This window comes from Amaranthus tricolor, chromosome 4 (assembly GCF_026212465.1).
Source record: "Amaranthus tricolor cultivar Red isolate AtriRed21 chromosome 4, ASM2621246v1, whole genome shotgun sequence".
Classification (NCBI taxonomy): Eukaryota; Viridiplantae; Streptophyta; class Magnoliopsida; order Caryophyllales; family Amaranthaceae; genus Amaranthus; species Amaranthus tricolor.
In genome coordinates, this window is record NC_080050.1 from 9,502,378 (window position 1) to 9,517,394 (window position 15,017).

The 15,017-nt window shown below is 33.6% G+C and overlaps 1 protein-coding gene across 1 annotated transcript; it reads right to left on the reverse strand.

Annotated features, from left to right (window-relative positions):
* Positions 1-624: 624 nt before the first annotated feature.
* LOC130809770 (xylulose 5-phosphate/phosphate translocator, chloroplastic) lies at positions 625-9,520 on the reverse strand. Its single transcript, XM_057675562.1, has 5 exons — positions 8,254-9,520; positions 4,458-4,547; positions 2,946-3,072; positions 2,795-2,867; positions 625-1,088 (listed from the first exon to the last, which is right to left on the reverse strand). The coding sequence occupies exons 1-5, from the start codon at positions 9,461-9,463 to the stop codon at positions 822-824; spliced, it is 1,767 nt and encodes a 588-aa protein (XP_057531545.1). The 5' UTR covers positions 9,464-9,520; the 3' UTR covers positions 625-821.
* Positions 9,521-15,017: the final 5,497 nt, after the last annotated feature.

Genomic DNA, 15,017 nt, shown 5'->3' on the forward strand with positions numbered 1-15,017 from the left:
AACCTTTAATGACAATGTGACACGTGATTCAAGTCGTTTTTTCATTAGTATATTTTATTGATGATTATTGAGTATTAATCGATTGATTGATTAAGGAAAAAAAAAATTTCCAGCCCTAATTATATTTTCCTCTGATTATTATTATAATTAATTTTGAACACCCATAGTCAAAATCCAAGATCCGCCACTGACCGAGCTACCACTTCGAAAAAATTGCACTTGTACACATTATCGTGAATCATTCGTACAAACCGCCACTGACCGAGCTACCACTTCGAAAAAATTACACTTGTACACATTATCGTGAATCATATGTACAAACCGCCACTGACCGAGCTACCACTTCGAAAAAATTGCACTTGTACACATTATCGTGAATCATTCGTACAAACCACCACTGACCGAGCTACCACTTCGAAAAAATTACACTTGTACACATTATCGTGAATCGTTCGTACAAACCTTATTTGTACGCCAACGAACTCATTACTTGCAATTGCACCATAAACACTTCAATAAAAGCACAGAATCCTATGATAGAGAGCAGAAACCGAAGGCCAAAGACTTGTGTACTATTCATGTCCACGATAGGTAGGCGTGATGAGTTAAACTATAAACAACGAGAAAGCATAATCGCATCGCTCTTTCATATTAATATGCAAACAATACGCGGTAATTTCTGTATATATCAGTTGAAAGGAAAACACTAAACAATCCAATCTGCAGTTTAAGGTTGAACATCAATTAATTATAGTTATGATCTATAGTTTCTGTATAACATGAAGTAACACGAGGATGAATTAAACGAAAACCTTTGATCATCAATATCCCAGGCTAGCGCTTTGGGCTGCAACAACGATAAGAGTAACGAGGGAAGCATATACCGAACTAGGCAACTTCTGCACCACTTTGCCCACGCCAGGAACGCCTTCTGTTGCTCTCTTTGTTGCTAAAGCAACTGATGGGGCTACCACTAGACTGATGATAAGTCCCTGACTAACTGTGCTAAATGTATCCTTAGTCAATTCCGTCATCAATTTCACAAATTCTTCGCGGTCGATTGCTCCATCGAGATTTACATCACATTGCTGCAAGGATAGCAAGAAACTCAATAATCCGAAATTGTAAGATCCTTTGATTTCTAAAAGATTGATAAGTAGTGAGAAGAGATACATAGACTTTAACTCAGCGGAAAAAATGAGCATATATAATATACGATTTACGAGATTCGATTCGATCAAAACCATATGTTGGTTTAATTCTCATTGTAATCTAAGTTATAAAGTTCAAGTTTAGCATGGTCTTGGTTTTCAGCTCATTGGAAAAAATAATAATAAAAATGAAAAAAAATAAATTAAATTACCTCTTATTTTGCACCATTCTCTTTTTTTACAATGGTTCCACTTTTTTTTTAATCTTATTCACAAACTTATAATCTCTCTTCATCTTAACCACACATTTCTACCTTCCACTTGTTTTTTATCTCATTCTCCAATTCAATTTCTCTTTCTACTAAATATCACCCAATTTTCACCCAATTTGCAACTGGTACAAAATGAGAGGGACGGAGGGAGTAGTAATCAACTTTCCCTGATTTGGTTTGGTAGGAAGTGACAAATAATATGTATTGATTGTAGAGCTCTTCATGGACAGGCTACCCGCCAGGCTTAATCCACCCAACTCGAAAAACAAGCGGACTTGGATAACAATTTTTTTAAAAAAAGTAATATTTGGGCGAGTACTACCCGCCCGCTAAGTTAAATGGCGGGTAGCAACACAAAAATAATCCCCACGTGTAAACCCGTCTGCTTGCTTATTTTTTTATAAATATATAATTTTTCCAAAATAATTATTTCTATGCTTTTGCTTCAGACTACAAGTAAGCATCTTTATTTTCATGTTTAGCACTACTTTTCTCTTAGGCGTGGCAAATGTTTAATCTTATCAATTGGCTATTCTTGATATAGCATAGAAGACAAAAGTCGTAATTTATGAACAAACAATATATCAGAACATAAAAATATGAAGTAGCTATTTACTTAATTATAAAATTCAAAAATCTTTTCTTCGCGGGTCCCGCCCGCTAAGAAAAGGGTGGGTAGCGGCAAATAAAGTACGCTCTCTAAAGCAGGTGGACTTTTGAAATTTTAGGCCCGCGGGTAGGCTTTTAGGGGCAAGTTCAGTCTGCTATCCGTCCAAACCCACACATGAACATCTCCATTTGATAGTCCTCTCTAGGAGTGAAAAGGTTTTCCTTACGCCCCATCCCTTTCGTCTTTATTATCACTAACAAGGATAAGATACATCGACCCCCTCAACCCCAACCTAGGTGAGAGCACTTTAATAAGATTGAGGTAATGAAATATTGTATACGATTTCCAAAGAAAGGAAAATGAAGTTTGATAACTGTTTCCCTCTGATAATAGACTTTCAATCAAAAATATAATTTAGTACGAGATGTTTTTCTCCAAACTACAAGCAGCTAAAAAGAAATATATGTTATAAATACTTCACATGTGAGGAATATCACACATCACTCTAATAGTGGGTTATGGACTTGTATATAATGCTTGGTGGTTAATTTTCCTATCACCATATGGTTTTAGGAAAGAGTAAACCTCATCAAGTGTGCAAGCAAGTCAACGCTCATTAATCGTGTGTTAGTGGGTCTAAGCCCACTGGTGCCCGATAGGTGTGTCTACACAAAGTGAGCCCATATGAAATATGATGAATTGTCACGGCCTAACAATATACACAGATACGCAAAAAAATAACAGTTTTACAAAAAAAGTACCTGCATCAAGGTTTTGACTTTGTCTTTTGACGGAGGATCGAAGTGTGGCCCAGGTAAATACTTATTGATATCACTGCAATAGCAAGCCAAATGTATCATATTACTAGAATGAGGTTCATAATCGATACCTATAACGGAAAGCACCACCTACTTGTAAACAATCAGGACCGCAATGTACAGTTCTTCAAATGACAGCGTAACATGTGTGGTATGACTTTGTATACGATCAAACACTTTGTCTGTTATCTTCCTAATCTGCTTCTTCCTCCATTCCTTACCTATGAAGGATGGAAAATATGATCCCATAGTCAAAGTTACATTGTAGTAATCAAGTAAATCGCCAAGATAAATCAATTTCAAGCAAGGACTGATTCGTTTGAGGGCATATGAATCAGTTATACTTCTATTAACTAAAATAGTATTTTAAACGATCCTTTGCTTTACTAAAGAGTAGAATCTATATCCTTTCGTACACCAAGTATTCTTGATATGTAAAATACATTAACTACTGCATATTTAACAAGATTTTCCAATCTTGCCTATCTTTTTCTTTTGTATTGCTACTTGAAAAGTTAATTTATCTAAAGAAATAGATCTATGTTGTGCCAAATAAGGAGGGAGCTTCGATTGTCGATTAGGTCAAGCAGTTTTGAGTGCAAAACCGAACGATAATGGGTGTGCACGGTGCTGTTTTAGAATGTTGATAGAAGGTTTTACCTTTCTGGACACAAAAATGGTTTAAGAGTAGTTTTCTCAATGGATTCATATACCCATTGGCCATTACCAATTACCAGTTACCATATCCCAAACGGCCCGTTTGATAGGTGGTAATAAATAGTGGTAATTGTAATGAAAAACTAGTATAGTTTTGGTTGAAAAATCTCTTGGTTACCATGATAGCCAAAATTTAGGCTGCATTGACGGTAAAATCATCTGAATTGGCTGGAAAAGCCGTTTCACGACCCTTACCGAAACCGTATTTTTGCACTATGATGTGCATAGCGTGTTGGAGAGCCTATGAGAGATTTAGCTCGATAGAGGCGTCCAATCATCCATGTTACCCTCAAAATACATAGAAGAGTAATTACTTCATATAATACACACTCCAACTATGATCATTGTTTGTTCTTTGAAATCACTCAAACAGTCCCCTAAAAACTTTTATTTCCATTAATGGGTGATAATAATTGTATATAAATGCAATTTTTGAACAAAAAATCTTTCTAAATATCCATGATAATGCATGCCACCAACACTAAACAACACTTTTTCTTTGTACAAATATTCACTACTAAATTTATAGTAATGCTCAACTACACATATCTAAAATTTCCAAATAAATCACTTCATATTTCCAAATAAAATTCATTTTACTCCATGGATACAAATTAACAGCATATAGCAAGCTTTTATCAATTATCAATCATGGGTCACAATATTAAATTAAAAAATGCTTAATAATTGCACATTCAACAGTGAAACCTGTGTGATTTATTTTTTTTGGGCTCAAAATATTCGGACCTGGGCGATAGCGTGATCTGCTCTTGCTAATCCAATGAAATATAAATAATCAATATGCAGGCAAAAAAAACTCAAAATTGAATACATAAATCCGAATAAAATCTAAAAAAAACATGATTAAAGAGAATAATAAGATCATTACCTTGAAGTTTATCAAGAATCTGACCCATAATTGATGGCAAAAATGTATGAATCTTTGAACTTCCAAGATCAGGGGGAGATACAGAGCAACCTACAAAATGATGATGGATTTAATGAATATTGAGGATTATGATATGTCAAATCTTTTTTGAATTTATTTTTCTGGGTGACATTTATTTTGATATTTTAATCAATATTGAAAGTGATTGTTTGGGTTTTTCAGATGTTGTAAGGTCCACTGTCTTCACAGATGGCATTTTTTTAGTAAGTTGTGGAGTATTATTTTATTTATAGAAACTTGGCCACCTTTGAATATATTACAGGATTATTCATTACAAATTCCACGATTTGATATTTATTTGTTTTATCTTGTAATTAATTTTAATTTTAATTCAACTTTAGAAATAGATATTTAATCATGTAAAACTAAAATGACACGAAATTCAAATTTAAATTAATCTGAAATAATAAATCTGAAATCAATCTAATAATTTGAATGAATAAATACCAATTATAGGATACAGTGAATATGGGACAATTAAAAAAAAATTGTGGGAGTAAATAGGACGTCATTGATTGAGAATGGATCCAAGAAAAACTTGTTCCATTAGAATACTCCATAGTAAGTACTACCATCAACTTTCAACACTAATTATAAAAGAGACAAAATTGAAAATTCAATCTTAGTAGACTCATAGTGTAAGTTTAGTATCACTAAATTTCTTTACTTGTAATATGATCAAATGAATCCATCTTTTTTATATAAAACGAATGAAAATGATATTCTCAAGTTTCAAGTGATAATCTTATCTCACCCAAGAGTTGAAGTCTATGATTTAAATTGAAAAAATTTATTAATTCTATCAATTAGAATATTATTATGCTGATATTGCAATTCAGATTTTGAGAATGTAAATTTTTTTTTTTTTTGATTTTGCTATTAAATTAAATTTATCTCCTAATATGATTCAGATATATATCATCTTTTTTGAAATACTATATAGTGATATTCTATTATATTGCATGTCTAATGTAATAGAAGTATATTCTATTTTTATTTGATAGCTAAACTTATGTTCAAAAGGACTCGCTAAAAGAGAGAAATACATATTATTTTGAACGAATATGCATGTTAGTTGAAATAATCAAAATCCATATATCCTCTGTTTTTCTCATTTATCATCATTTTTCATTTTAAATTGTCTCTCTTATTTTTGTATCATTTCTATTTTTAAACAATGAATTATTATATTTTTAATTTCATCTATATATTTTTTTTAACCCACTTTTTAATTTACCCTTTCAATTAAATTTCTCTCTTTATTTATTATTAAATATCCATTTTCTTTCTTAAAAAATACCATTTTTTTTTTTGCTACCAGATGAATGTGTTTTAAGATTTTATCCCTGCTGACTACGAGTACTCCTATTGAATGCAGTATGCAATTTGCAGTTGATTCAAGATTTTCCCTTTTTTACTACATATATTTAACATTTTTTTACGCTTTTTCTTAAGAAAAATTGTATAATTTAGAGATTATGATGAGGTTTGAGAACTCCTCGTGCTGTTATTTAGTTTAATTTTTCTAAAGATTAAATCTTTATTATGTAAGATTAAATTTGTGAATAAGAGATGGGTCATATATATGTAGGAAAATCTGGCACTCTGTTGCATACTTGCATTCATCATATTCATATCCTACCGTCTTTTCTGTGAATGACATTCTGTTGAGGTCATCAACAAGCCCCGATTTGTTCCAATGATCAACACGACTTTCGGTTTCTTAGAGAATTTTCTATAGAGACGTGAAGCATCCTAATAATAGTCTTGAAGAAGGTGTTCATAGCTTATGGCTGGGTATAATTCGTTTATCCTAATGATACGAAGAAATCTCACATCATTAGACATACCGATGCAAATGTAAGGTTGAGAGTAATTGGTTTTAGTCGCCATGTTATTGCTTTTGCTAAACTATCGTCTTATGCACTCGCCAAGTTCACCGATTCTATTCACATATGCAAGGTAAAGCGGTAAAACCAACGTGGTTAATGCTGAAATTAACTTGCTGATGCTTGTAAAGATTTTCGAAGACTTCTAGGTGGATAGTTCGGTTGTAACAATTAGAAAGCTTTCGGGATGAGGGAAGGGGTTCATAAAGCATGTGAGACTTATTTTCTTACCTTAGGAGTTAGTCTTGAGCCTTTCGAATGATCAGTATTCTGTTAGCTCATAACATACCAATTTCTTTCTTGAAACTAGCCAAAGGGGGCGTTTCGAAGGTAATCTAGATCCAACTTTTGATTCACTCGTGGGATCAGGGCGGTCCGGGGGGACCACTACGGCTTCTCTCTTCTCGAGAATCCATACATCCCAGTGTACGGACAGGTATCTCTTGAGCACAGGTTTAGGTTCGGCCTCAACGGATATGAAGCATCTAACAACGCATCTTCGCAGACCAAGAACCATGAGATCAATCTTTTCCTTTATTTTGGGGTTGACGTTTTTGTCGCCACAGATGTTTATAACAGTCAGATATGCATGAATGCAAAGCATCAACAGTCTGTAGATTGTAGACCCTCAATTTAGCTGCAATTCTAAATGATGGCATTAGGGAAATGCAATGGAGATTAGGACCAAGAGAAAGAGGACATAATTTCATCTGCTGAAGCGGGTTTATATGCTTGTGCTCAATTGCTATAATCAGCAAAGCTTCCTATAAGCTAATATCCTTAGAAAACAGCTAATTTTGGCCTAGAAGTTTAGAATGGAAATCTACCCTAGAAGTTCTTGTTATTTTAAGTTGTTATTCAAACTTTATAGGCTTTCCCTTAACACTAATTTCTCGCTGAGGTTGTCTTACCGTAAGACGGCCTCAATTGGATCAGCCAAAACTCTTTAGAAAAGAAAGTTGTTTCCTGTACAAATGTGAATTTAGATTTTATTACTTTTATTTATGTTTTTTTACCAATTGGCTGCTTGTATGAGCTCGTCTCACGGTAAGACGGACGGTCTCATACAAGACTTGATATTCCCTTAATCATCCTAGAGTATAAAGTTAATCTTGTGCTTTAAATAATTTCAATAGTATCTACTGTGGCAGGCAGCACCGCACATACAGCCCGGATGCTCATATAATGTCACGAGCCATTAACTCTTACAGCTACTCTTATGAGAGATCGTTATTTAAAGAAACGACCTCAAAGCAAAAAAATATTTTCTTATTTTCTCTTTAATTTACATTAATTAGGCTATTTAGCCCATATATGTAATACGTCTCTCGGAAAGACCGTCTCTCACAATATTTTGTGCAACTCTTATTGTTTTAAGTCCACCAAGCATGGCACGTCATGAAGTCAACCATGTGGCCACAAGGCCCACATCAGCACAACACGACACGAATTCCATGTTTAGTCCACATTGAACTTATGCACTCTTAAAAGGCTATGTATGACTAAAATCAGTCACCCAAGATCCCAACATCCAAAGAAATTCTATCTAAGTTATTATAGTCACCAAGACTAAAAATCTTGCACCAAGCAAAGCATCTAAGTATTTAAAAAAAATAAGCACCTACTTATACACTTATTGCATGTCCTAGCAGCACAAATAATCTAAGGATAAACACAATGTTCTAAAACAAATCATGAAGAACAATACAAGTCTAATATTGGTGGCCTAGAGTTAGTAGTTTGCTACAAACTATCAAGGCAACAAAATGCAAACAATGTTACAACAAGAGAAGCAAAAATTGATGTCAAAAAACAAAACTAACTCTTTTTTTAGCTACTCTTCTCACCTTCAACCTTCTTCTTGGCTTTCTGAGCAGCATTTGCCTGAGAATACAAGAAAGTTCCAAAAATGGCGATGGCAGAGCCTAAAGCATTGAGAGGTCTAACTGGGTTCCTAAAAACCAAAACTGTAGCCACAATAACCACAACTCTCTTCATAGTATTACCTACAGAAAATGTAAGTGGACTTATTTCATCCAATGCCTGGTAAGATGACTGATTATAGAGGTGATAAAACACCCCAGATAACATAACCCATATGTAAAATGTCATTGGTTTTCCAATTGATTCAATTGCTTTATGATACCCATGGATCCATTGAGACCCTTCAACAAAAACAGCAACTGGGAAAAGGTAAAACAATGAGATTATACTAATCCAACCATATAAATTCAATCCATTAACTTCTGTGAAGCTTTGTAAACTCTTTTTTGAGTAAATGTTTCTAAGAACAAAACCCACATTGCTGATCAAAGCCCCCCATAAACCCTGTAAATTGAATGAAACCTCAGTGACAGCAGCAAGTGAACACCCAAAAACAATGGGGAGGATTGAAAGCCATATCGAAATCGGGTATGATTCACCTAAGAATGTGGAGAAAAGGACAGAGAAAACAGGCTCAGATGACTTGATTACATGAGTGAATGAAACAGCTACCTTAGAGAAGGACACACAAGCAGAGATATGACCTATAGTATGAAACAATGCAGGACCAAGCAAAGCAATTATAAAGGGTTTGGTGACTTTAGGGGCAGGTTGAAGTTTAAATGACCAAAGAAATAACATCCAAATTGAACCAGCAAATAATTGGAAAGAAGCCAATAACCATGGAAATGGGAAAATGTTCAAAACTTTTTTGTTATAAATGTTAAAGACAATATTTTGGAAGTACCAAAGAGCAAAAACTAGAGCAAGTTTTAAACTTTTGGAGTTGGGGTTTAAAGGGGAAGATGTAGGTGAAGATTCAGAGTTCGTAGAAGATGAATTTGGGGTTGGAAAATGGGATCTGGGTTTGAAAAGTAATGGGGATTGATTGGATTTGGTAAAAGGGATTGGATGATTTGTTGGGTTAGATTGAAACCCATTTGGGGTTGAATTTGAAGAAGATGATCTAAGTTTAAGGGTTGAAATGGGGGGTAATAAAAATGGGTTTTTGAAGGGCTTTTTCGAGGTTAAAGGAGTGATTGAAGAAGGGGAAAGGAGATTTAAAGCAAGCATTTTGTGGGGTTCACTGTGAGAAGAAAGAAGAAGTGCTGTCTGAAAGAGAGAGATGATAAAAGTGAATGGTGGAAAGTGCAGATATTTAAAGTCAAGAAGGTTTATTAGGTTAAGAGCTAATGGGATGTTACTACTTTGGCTTATGTGGGCTGTTTATAAGAATTAAGACCATTTTTGTTCATGGACTAGTTTAGATTAAAAATTGATAGTTTTTCTCATAGTTGAAGCTTTTGATGTCTTTTTTTTTTAATAAACTTTAATTAAACAACTTTGAAAATCACTCTATCTCCTCTAAACAAAAAGTGTTTTTATCGGGAGAGGTTCTGATCATGTTTAATATGTTCGACTATACAGCCCACAGGATTTCGAAAATTAGGGGCATCAATATTAAATTACATAGTATATACTTAGTGTCTAATGATACAAAACCATCAATAAGTTTTCCCATTTTTGCTCCGCCCTTGATTTACATTCCCTAAACTATTTATTACTCCTAACTAATTTTGTCGTATTTATTTCTAAAAAAAAAAATAACTAATTTTTCATATTTTGATTCTTTTCTCTTTTATTCTTGTAATCAAAAATATCGAAGTTATAATCAACGCTAACAATGGTCTTAGGCCAGGCCTATAAAAATAAAGGATGAGTCTAATAGGTGACTTTCTTTTACATTTTCCTTTTATAACACAACATAACCATGAAAGGTAAAAGTGTACGATGGTGAAAAATTACAACACAACTACAATTTTACTATTTGTGAGGAGGGTCGCAATAGAGCGAATAAAATTCTAGCTAACAGTTGAGATCATATCAGCTCAATGCGACTAGTATGCATCTTTCTGACTTTAATTTTTTAATAGTTATTTTTTCGAATAATATTTTGGCTGGTTATAGAGTGACTTGCATGTAACAATCTTTTGATGTTTGGGGTCAAAGTACCCAAGTATTTTGATATAGCATTGTTATAAATAATATTTTCATAACAATGGTTGGATGCAAATTTTAATAGTAATGTGCTTTATGAACGTGTAATAAATAAATGAACAAGTTATATTTCCTCACGTGGAAGTAGGGCTGCACACGGTCCGGTCTGGTCTGGTTTGACAGAAAAATCAGACCAGATCAGAAATTCCGGTCTAGAAATTTTTCAGACCAGACCGGACCTGGTCTAGTCTACGGTTTTTTTATGTATTTTTTAATTGAGAATTTTAAGATAAATGATAATCTATAAAAAAATACATCACCAAATCCGAAACATTACAAATTTTCAATAATTAAGTGCATCACCAATTTTATAAATATAGAACATAAAGTAAATTCATAGTAGTCATTAGTCAACATTCAGCAATAGCAACTTCATCCATGAATAAGCATCATGCATTAAGGAACGTCGATAACTGAAGGAGCCAAATTGATCTTCGATAATTCTATACAATAAAAACAAACATCAAAAAATATTATTTTATAAAATAAACATAATACTAATCATGATATGAAAGATCACATACCGTTCTCTAGTTGTGCTATATCCTCCAAGCACTCCTCAACTTTTGGAGAAGAAGCACGAAGCCAATCTTGACAAGAAATAAGAGCTTCCGCCATCTTTGGACTTAATGAACTTCGAAATGAATCTAGAACTCGACCTCCAGTGCTAAATGCACTTTTCGATGCAAACTGTGGATATAGAAATGGCTAGCACATCACGAGTTACAAGAGAAAGGATGGGAAACCTTGAACTATTGTGTTTTCCACCAGGTCAAAATATCAAAGTCATCTCCATCTTCTTCCGTAACATCATCTAAATACTTTTTCACCTCTGTTTTAGTCAATTCCCTATCCTCACGAGACTCTTTGAGTTTTTTGAACTTAGATCTCATAAGTCTTTTTTTCGGAAGACCAGGTTCTACATCTTTGCTAGAACTTGAAACACCATCACTTTGGTTCATTGCTGCGTGTGTGGAATGAAAGTCTTTGTATTCATCATATAAATCATAAAAGGGCATTCTTTACCTGCATACAAACAACATAAGCATCATTATCTTTTTGTGTACATTTTTCTTATCCCAAATTTCACAGTTTCCCATTTATATCTAGGATCAAGTACAGCAGCAACATATAGCATAACATTAGTTTTTTAGGATCCCCCCAATACTTATCACACTTCTCTTTCATTCTCTTTGCTATTTCCTTAAACTCATAATCAGGGCTTTCACACCATTCTTTTAGCAAACAATCAATATCAGTTATATCATCAAAACAACCATCACAAGTAACATATTGTGAACCAGGCACACACAAAGTTAAATTATAAAACACTTCTAATAATTGAACTAAGTTCTTCACTTGGTCCCAATCATTAGTAGTAGGCTTTCCTAAACCATTCCCATAACCATGAGATCTAGAAGATGCTCATCAAAATTTAAATCTTCTCCATTGTACCTCTCAAATGCCAATATAAACTTCAAAGTAATGCTTAACATCAAATAAGTTGAGTTCCATTGTGTGACCACATCAAGAGCCAACATGTTTTTTAATGGAATCTTCTCATCCGAAACACAGTTATAAAACTTTACAATTCTAGATAGAGAAGATAAAATAAATCTAACAGCACCTCAAACTCGACAAACAACATCAGTAACTAATTTAAGACCATCATTAACCACTAAGTTCATGATATGAGAAATACATCTTACATGCAAATATTCTCCATTCAACACACTAGTTCCCCACGTTTTGACTCTTGTTTTTAAATAAGAAATTGCAGTGTCATTAGAACTAGCATTGTCAATATTAATGGTCATCACATTTTCAAGACCTCAAGCAAGCAAACATTTCTCAATTGCCTTTCTAATGGCCTGACCTTTATGACTTCATATTGGACAAAAGTTTAAGATTCTTTTATTTAACTTCCAATCATTATCAATAAAATGAGCAGTTAAATACATATAATTAATTTTTTGGATTGAAGTCCATGTGTCAGTAGTAAGACATACTCTCCTACAATTAGTTTTTAAAAAAGATTTTAGTTTCAACCTTTCATCCAAAAACATCTTGTAATCTCTAGCAACAGTCATTCTAGAAGGAACCACTTAATTTGCATCTGTGAGCAAAAGTACCTAAACCCCTGGGCTTCAACAAATCTAAAGGGAAGTTCATCAAAAATTATCATGAACGCTAAGTCTTTCCTACAAGCCTGATAGTTAAACATCCAACTCTTTATGTGAGCTTCTTGTTCCTCTTGTTCATTAACACTTGATTGAAAACTCAATTGTGTTTGAGTAGCATTTGATTTGTTATTGAGTGAAAATCTAGGACACTTACTTAAATGTGCTATATAAGTACTAGTCTCATTTACACTAGGATTGCACTTATATTCATGACCACAATAGTTGCACATACATTTGTTTTTCATATTTTTGTTTGTAAATTTGGTGAAGTGATCCCATATGTCGGATCTTGGTTTCACAAGCTTCCTCCTTTGTTTGCTCATAGCTTCCTCCTTTTTGGTTTCATTACCATCCTGATCATCCACTTTATTTTTATCCGAAATTATAAAAGGTTCATCCATCGACATCTACAATTGAATCACCAATACTTACAAGTTACAACTTGTCATTTCAAAGACTATTTCACATATATTCCAAATATTCTGTTTTCAATCAATATCAACAATCTATTTAGTCTATAATATCAACCAATATCAACAATATCAACAACATATCAACCAAACCTTAATTACTAAGAGGAAGCCAGTAAGTCAGTAACTATTTAGCCTACATAATACCAACCAAACAATATCAACAATCGACATAATTAAAGGAGTACTTTCTTGCATTTCAAAGACTATTTCTACCCAAAAATATCAACATTCAACATAATATCAAGTATCAACCAAATAATTTGTAAGCTATTTCATATATATTCCACCAAAAAATATCAAGTTTATCAACATAATATCAACCAAAAATCAAAAAAATCAAAACTTCAACTTATAAATATTCGAATTTATTCAAAAACTAAACAAAAAAACCCAAGAAAATAAAAAAATCAACCAACATACTTACATTACGAGATTCTACACTTGATTCCGTGGTGAAAATTAGCACTTGAGATTGGAGATTGGAGATTGGAGATTGGAGAATGGAGACTATAAATTAGAAAACAAGAAAGAAGTATGAAAGAAGCAAGTTGAGATGGAGAAGATTGATAGCTGAAGGAATGAAGGTAGCGCTGAAGATTTGGAAATTTCAGGCTGAAGGTTGAAGATTTGAAGCACAACTGTCGAAGGAGGGAGGAGGCGAGGAGCTGTTGGAGCCTGGAGCACAGAAGGTCGAAAATTCGAAATGTCGAGTGTGGAAGGAGGGAGGAGCTGCTGCCTGCTGGAGCGCGATTTTAACTTTTAAGCATAACATTTTAACTTGGGCTGTCAGACACAACCACACAATATTTAACTTGGGCCTTCTTATATATTAAAGCGGGTTCCGGTCTACGGTTTACGGTTTTCACCAGACCGGAATTTATTATGGTTTTCCGGTCCGGCCTAGTCTGAAAATTTTAAAACCTAGACCAGATTGGAAACCATTTTTTTAAAAAAGCAACTGGACCAGACCATTTAGACCGTAGACTGGACCAAATACTTTACGGTTTGGTCCGGTTTGATTTACGGTTTAGACCAAACTCTATTCAGCCCTACGTGGAACATTATAAAACGTTTGCTTGAATTAGCTAGGAAAAGGCTAGGAAAATTGGGGTAATAAAGAGGAAAGAACCTATGCATCAGCATGTCACCCACAACTGCAAAAACCCTCACATTCTCTACAAATTTTAAAAAACCAAAACCTTTGGGGGATATTAGGGAAGCCATGGAAATTAAATTAACCCAAGCAGAGGTATCGGGGGATAATGGTCTGAGAACATGAGCCACATGCCTTTATTTGACCGAGATGGTAAGGAACGTTTGTATAACTGCAAGAAATGCATAAGAAACCATCCAAGGAAGGATTGTAGGGGAAATTTGGTAGACTGCACTCTTTGGGGAAAAATGGGACATCGCATATATGAATGTTATGCCAACCTTGGCTGATTTTACACCTTTTTTTTTTACAATAATTATATTTTCAGCTGGTTTTGGACGAGACCGTCTCAATATGAGACAAATAGTCCAATCAGCCCAATTATAATTTTTCTCAGTATGTGTTTAATACTTGATTTATTTAATGTCATAATTGATACATTTAAGGTTAAAATTAAAATTTTTATAAGTTATAACTGATTATAATTAATCACTTTAAGGTCTGAATTGATCATTTTTAGATCAAAATTGAAAATTTTTTATAACAAAGAAGCCTTGAACTCTTGGTCATTTCCAAGAGCATTTATTGAATTAATTGGCAAACATAATTCGAAATTGAAACTTCCTCCACCTTCACATCCAGTGTAAGCAAACATTAGAGAAACTTTATTTCCAAGTTCATTATGAACATAAATTGTTAAGGAAAGAGTAATATCACTATTATTGATCGATGATTAAAGAGTACAAGTACTCTTATGTTTC